The 7,204-nt window shown below is 39.7% G+C and overlaps 1 protein-coding gene across 1 annotated transcript in view; it reads right to left on the bottom strand.

Moving 5' to 3' along the window:
* Positions 1-6,675, bottom strand: part of ADHFE1 (alcohol dehydrogenase, iron containing 1) — a 29,532-nt gene extending 22,857 nt beyond the window's left edge. Inside the window, exons 1-6 of the mRNA XM_008074313.2 lie at positions 6,644-6,675; positions 6,371-6,417; positions 5,022-5,075; positions 4,701-4,855; positions 4,355-4,551; positions 2,536-2,613 (exon numbers count right to left, since the gene is read on the bottom strand). Of these exons, the coding sequence (XP_008072504.1) occupies positions 2,536-2,613; positions 4,355-4,551; positions 4,701-4,855; positions 5,022-5,075 (484 nt within the window). The 5' untranslated portion in view covers positions 6,371-6,417; positions 6,644-6,675. The remainder of the gene's footprint in view (positions 1-2,535; positions 2,614-4,354; positions 4,552-4,700; positions 4,856-5,021; positions 5,076-6,370; positions 6,418-6,643) is intronic.
* Positions 6,676-7,204: the final 529 nt, after the last annotated feature.

The raw sequence follows: 7,204 nt of genomic DNA, 5'->3' as shown, positions 1-7,204 counted from the left end.
TAGAGATTCCCGAAGCAAAGCCTCAATTCTTCAACCAACTCATCTTTGACAAAGCCTCCAACAACAACCACTGGGGAGAGGAGAACCTATTCAGTAAATGGTGCTGGGAAAACTGGCTGATCACATGCAGAAGACTGAAACAGGACCCTTACCTATCACTACACATGAAAATTAACTCTAAATGGACCAAAGACCTAAACATAATACCTCAAACTATAAGAATCTTAGAAAATGCAGGAGACACCCTTATGGAAATTGGAACTGGCAACCAATTCCTATTCAGAACCCTAAAGGCCAATACCTTAAGGAATAAGTTAGACACTTGGAACCTTATCAAACTGATGAACTTCCACAAAGCAAAATAAACCATCAAGAGAGCAGAGAGACAGCCCACAGAATGGGAAAATATATCTGCCAACTGTATGTCTGACAAAGGCCTAACATCTAGGATCTACGAGGAACTCAAACGCGCCAAAAAGAAAAAAAACCCATTAAAAAGTGGGCAAAAGACATGAGTAGACACTTCTCAAAAAAAGATATATGGGCAGCCAAGAGAACATGAAAAAGTGCTCAGCCTCACTAATTACCAGAGAAATGCAAATCAAAACCACATTGAGATACCACCTAAGCCAGTAAGAATGGCCATCATTAATAAAACCAACAACAGATGCTGGTGAAGATGCGGGAAAAGGAATGCTTCTACACTGCTGGTGGGAATGCAAACTAGTGCAACTTCTTTGGAAGACAGTGTGGCGATTTCTGAAAGAACTAGAAATTGACCTTCCACATGACCTAGCAATCCCCCTATTGGGAATACACCTGGAGGAACTCAAGTCATTCTACCAAAAAGATACCTGCACATGCATGTTTGTTACAGTTCTATTCACAATAGCAAAAACATGGAACCAACCATGCTGCCCATTGAAACTGGACTGGATAAAAAAAAAATGTGGCACATATACACAATGGAATATTATGCAGTCATAAAGAAGGACAAACATGTGGACTTCACAGCAACTTGGATGGATTTAGAGTCGATCATACTCAGTGATCTATCACAGAAGCAAAGAACAGAGTACCATATGTTCTCACTCATAAGCGGACCTTGAGTAATTATCATAATACTATAAGAAAGGGATTGGCAGCCAGGCTCGGTGGCTCAGCCTGTAATCCTGCGCCTTGGGAGGCTGAGGTGAGTGTATTGCCTGAGCCCACGGGTTCGAGACCCACCTGGGCAACTTGGCGAGACCTCATCCCTACAATAAATCAAAAAATCAGCCGGGTGTGGTAGCACTCGCCTGTAGTTCCAGCTACTTGGAAGGCTGAGGCGGAAGGATCGCCAGAGCCCAGCAGGTCGAGGCTGCGGTGGCCGGGAGCGGCCACTGCACTCCAGTCTGGGCGACAGAGTGAGACTCCAACTCAAAAAAAAAAGAAAAAAAAGAAAGGGATTGGCAGTAGTGGGAAACTGCCAGGCGAGGGGGCGTGGGATTGGCAGTTGAGGGAAACTGCCAGGGGAGGGAGGGGCCCACCTCATCAAGAAGGGTACCTGCATAATGAACATCTGTATTCCTAAACCTGAATTATACCCCATCTTTAAAAAAAATGTGCAGTTGAATGTCAGTTTATTCTGCCACAAAGGCCTGGAAAGCAGGATACTGAATGAGATTCAATGAGAGGAACATTTCTACCATATTAGCTAAGAGTCAGTGAGAGACAAAGAAGATGACAGCATAAAAACGAATAAGAAGACAGAAAGCAGAACAGAGGTTACCAGGGAGCAGGACTGGAGAAACTGGTGAGGATGGAGCACGAGGGAACTTTCTAGAGTGAAAGGAATGTTTTATATCTTGATTGGGGTGATGATTACATGGGCATATATATTTGTCAAAACTCATCATACCAGATTCTTAAAATGTGAGCATTTTACTACATAAAAATCACATCTTAATAAAATTGATTTTGAATGTGAAAAAGATGTTAGAGAAGGAAATATCCATTTATCCTTGATATGCAGTCACTAACTTGGGTAGAAAATGGTCAATTAAAATAGATGGTATTTTAATGTGCCTTTGCAGGTAATTCTCAAAAAGAAGTTTATCAGACTGTTTCATATTTCTATATATACTTGGAAAAAGAAAGAAAATGTGTATATGTACATACCCTTTCCTTAACTCCTTGACTTTTTTCTCCTATTGATACAAAGTATTTTACATATTTATGGGGTACATGTGAGTATGTGTTACATGCATAAAATGTATAAGGATCAAATCAAGTACCTGGGGTATCCATCACCTCAGGTAGGAATCATTTCTATGGGTTGGTAACATTTCAAATCCTCTCTTGTAGCTACTTTGAAATATACAAAATATTGTTGTTAACTATAGTTACTCTATACTGCTACTGAATATTGGGACTTATTTCTTTTATCTAACTGTATTATGACTCCTTGATTTTTAAATATGGATCTTTAAAAAAGAGTGTGGGTTGAAAGGCAACAGAGAGAAGTTTAAAAAAAATTATGAACAACATTCTTACCAGTTTTTACTTTCAAGCATTCATAGTCAAAAATGGCAACCCCAGTAGTTTCACTCCCGGTTCCTGAGGTAGTTGGGACTTGAAAAAATAATATTAATTTTAATAAGCCATCTAAATAAAGATCATTGGAGATGTTTAATTCAGTCTTAGGAATAAGGAACAAAGTTACAGAAAGCTTTTCTGACCCTCTTGCTTGTCTGATATATACATGTGTATTAACATGCATGTAAGGCCAACATGTATGATGCCTGCATCTCCATTAACATGCATGTAAATCTAACATGTAGTACATCTGTGTCTGATTTGCATGTATGTATGATGTCCACATTAATGCACATGCATGTTTAACATGTATTATGACTACCGGCTGCATAAATCCTTATGTGTGCTTAATATGCAAGATATCTGTTTGTATTAACAGGTATGTATATTTAAAAGGTATGTGTGACCTCTGTATCTGTGTTAACATACATGTATGATGTCCATATCTGCATTAACATATGTATGTTTGACATGCATGACCTCTGTGCCTGCATTAACATGTGCATGTTAAATATGCATATTTGTTTCTACACAAACATGTATGCTTGATATGTATGGTGTCTGTGTCTGTATTAACAGGCATGTGTGTTTAATATGTATGTAGTTTCTGCATCTGTATTAACATGCATATATGTCAATGTCTGTGTTACATATATGTTAATCATACATATGTGTGATGTCTGTGTCTGTATTAACAGCAGTGAACTCTGGGAACCTCGGCTCCTCAGGGACCAGAGTTGAAGCAGCTGCAGCTGGGTATTCAAATGCAGGCTGCTCGGCACCTCGAGAAACAAAACTCATATTTGCCGTCTCTAAAAGACATCTTTATTCCCTCTTGGCAGCAAGCACAGGACGCTCTGCCTTTGCTGGGCTCGTGGTTTTGTAGCTCTGTCAAGTTTCTAAACCTTACTAATCACCCCTCTGTGTGATGCTGACACAGTTTCACTGGAGGGTTCCATTTGCTAGACATCAATTACGCTGCTCCCTGCTGATTCCTCATTCACATCAAAGCAGTTCATCTGCCATCAACTCACTCACATCCCATCACAAGGCCCGCTCACAACAGGGGTGGGAGAGGGGCAGAAGAGAGGGCAAAACTTTAAACTGAGGATGTGTCCCAGTTAGTGCATTTCAGCTACAAAACTTTAAACAGTACCATGTAGCAGTCATAAAAATGGGAGAGAAGAAAAGACCAGAAAATCCTAATGTTCCCTGTGGAACAATGAGTTATTTACTGATTTGGAGTTCTATATCGGTGTCCTGGGCAGCCACGGAGCAGCTGTCACCCAGAGTGATGTGGCCGTGCTGGCCACATGTCCCAGGGAAGAGACAAAGCTTGAGGTCAGCTGAAGAGCTGTGTGGAAGAAAGGGTTGAGTCAACACCAGAAAAATAACAGCCAGTGTTCTCCTTAAACTCCACAGTCGCTGACAAATGGGACAAAACAGAGAGGGGTTTAGAGGACAAACAGGCTGACATAAGGATCTAATCATACGTCAATGATGACCTTCCCCCTCCTCCATATGGTGACCCCATAGCTGAAGTCTGCAAACTTTTCCTACCACTGACTCAAATTGTGTCTATCTGTACAATAATGAAGATCAGAATTTTAAAATGAGCGAATTGGTATCTGTCTTGGTCTCCAAACAAGGTATTAATTTGAAATGATTGAATCAGAAAGCTTTAGAAGCATATGCACTGAAAGGACTGACTTGTATCTTTCTTAAGGCCTTTTGTCAATTGCAAAATAAAACAAACAAACAAATAAACAGCTTTTACCTGCAATCAGAGGCTTAAGAGGCACAGACACAGGCTTTCCCTTCCCAATGGGGGCGTTGACATAATCTAGGAAATCGGAGTGAGGGCTGGACGCATACAGATTGGCAGCTTTACAGGTGTCTATGGTGGAGCCACCACCCACAGCAACATAGGCATCAAAAGCTCCTTTTTTGGCAAACTCAATAGCTTCCATGAAGCTTGAAGAAGGGAAAATAAAAACCATTATGTCCTATTTTTTCAGAAACAAACTGCCATGCCATTAAATAAGGCCTGATGCAAGTTTTAATTAACAGTGATATGTGTTGGCTTCTGCTTAAAGTAAATAATAACAACAGCACAGGAATACCTTGTATCTGTTGGTTCTACCCTCACATTATCATAAACCTTAAAGGGGACGTCATTCTTCACTAGGGAATCCATAACTACTTGCACAGGAGGGAGCTGGGAGAGGTTCATGTCTGTCATCAAGCAAACATTTTTAGCACCCATGTTTTGTAGGTCCTACAAAAAAAAATTATAAGTTGGGTTTGATTGCACTAGAATTGTAATAGACTCATCTGGCAAACTTATATTGTACATTTAAAAAAATAAAGGACTCAATTGTTGTTAGCACTTGTTTTACAATATGTCACATTTACAGGAAACCGTAGACATCTGAAATACTTGCCATGCCCACTTCCTTTGTAACTCCTACTCCATATCTAATATTTGAAACAGCCATCTAAAAAAAAAAAAAAAAAAGATTTAGGTGTAGGGTGTTTTAGAAAGTTGGCTACCCTATTTCTAAGAACCTGAAATGGTTCCTCATTGCTTAGAGCATAAAATACGTACTCCTTAGTATGGTCTTTTAGGTCATCTCCCACCTGGTCTCAGACACTCCTCATTTCTTTAAACAAATCTTGGCTCCAGCCTCTTGCATGACTTATCTTTTCCCAGATACTTTATAAACTCTCCATTGTCCCCTCAGCTTCAAATGTCTACTTTCCCCACCTCCATATATAAATTAACTCTCAAACTTCTTACTCCAGTTAAAATGTAATCTCTTCTGTGCACTTTTTCTCTCCATTTACTCATCCAACTATCCATCTATCCTCCCACCCAGGCAATGCTACCAAGCGTCTGCTACGTTTCAAGCATGTGTTAGGCTCTGGTAACACAACCAGAAATAAGAGGTGCATAGCTTCATAATGTTTACAGGTGAGAAAAGAATGATAAGCCACTTTTGGTCATAAGAAATGTTTTGTCTGATTCATGTTATGTTTAAATATCTTTTTTTGAATCAGCAAAAAACTTAAAAGTCAGGATTAAAAAAATTTAATATGACCATCTGCATTTCCCGCTCTCCTGAATAATCTGGCAACACTGGGAATGCATTCCTGGTGGCAGCAATGAGTGGGGGTAAGCAGAGTCACATCCTTCAGCTGGGGCCTGTGTTCAGTGAACTCAGCATGGCCTCACCCGGCCTGCTCTTCTGTTAGTTAAGTGTCAGGTCCCTGGTGACATTCAATGAATAATTCCTGGACTAGACATAGACAGGGATTTAAACAAATAATTGCAAGTAATTATGTAATTACAATGTGATAAAAATGCACCAGAATTAATTGTTCCTTTACTCTTGCTTCAACAGATTTCTTTGACCTCTTTTGGGATTGTTATAATTACAAAAATGAAAGTTTAACATAAATAAGTTGAAGAATTTGTAGAACTGGGAAAATAATGGTTGTACAGAAGGCAGTATTCTAGACATTACTCATGTTCTTAGAAGATTTGTATTCTATTGTCCTAACAAAGTACGTTACTAAATAGAGTCAGATCAAAGATTATGAGACATCAATTAATAACAGATTTAAAATGAGATAACTCATTAGCAAAATACTCTAGTTTTATTTTTTCAGGTCATTCATAAAAGAAAGAATGGCTGCGGTGGCCGGGAGCGGCCACTGCACTCCAATCTGGGCGACAGAGTGAGACTCCAACTCAAAAAAAAAAAAAAAAGAATGAATTGATGAAATCTACCTCAAAGGCATAATCTGTTGTTTTCCCAGAAGGTGAAAGCCCAGGAGCTAGAAATGTAAAATGTAAAAAGCACAAACATTGTTATTTGATAGTAAAATCCAGCAGTAAACATAAATGTAAAAATTAGCAATTTCATAGTGAAAAGGTCACTTTTTTCATCGACTTTCCTTTCACATGCCTTCATTTTCTTGCTTTACACTTTGCCCACATGTATTATAAACGCCAACTATAGAAACCAAAATTGTGGCTAGTTTAGAAACTCAAAAGTATTACCTTGGGAGTAAATATGAGAATGAGTTGGGCACTGGCATCTAGGAAAAAGAAAAAAAAAAACCCTAAAGTGAAAATGGAAATTAAAAAATAAAAAGTCTTAAAGCAACTTATATTTCCTTACAGTGCTAAGATGCTATCAAACTAGTAGTTATTGGCAGATGCTGTACAATTGGACCACCCCCCAGAGATCACAATTGTCAAAAAGTTGACCCAGACGAGTCTTTCCAGCGCTGTAGGATCATTCTTTACGAACTCATTTATTCAAACAGTACCTATAAGATGTCTGTGGGCAGCTGAGATAAGCAGTCTAGGGGTACAAGCAAGATTAAGATGGGATCCTCCATCTCCATGAGGCCCTAGGTTAGGAGCTTTGACCAAATTGGCCCAAGGTGAACTCTATCCGTGGGCTTCTCACTCATTCCTTCACGCTGGGAACCTTCTCCTGTATTGTCCCAGTGTCTTCCAGGTGTTTTCCTTCAAACAGGCTCTAGACCTGAGCCTCAAGGAATCCTTCCGGGGACCCACAGGCCACCCCGGTCACCACCCGGCGCCGCGCCCTCC

This window comes from Carlito syrichta, unplaced genomic scaffold (assembly GCF_000164805.1).
Source record: "Carlito syrichta isolate Samal-C Ts95f unplaced genomic scaffold, Tarsius_syrichta-2.0.1 Scaffold316389, whole genome shotgun sequence".
Taxonomy (NCBI): Eukaryota; Metazoa; Chordata; class Mammalia; order Primates; family Tarsiidae; genus Carlito; species Carlito syrichta.
Note: the sequence above shows the minus strand (reverse complement) of the source record. Positions and strands in the feature narration are given on the sequence as shown.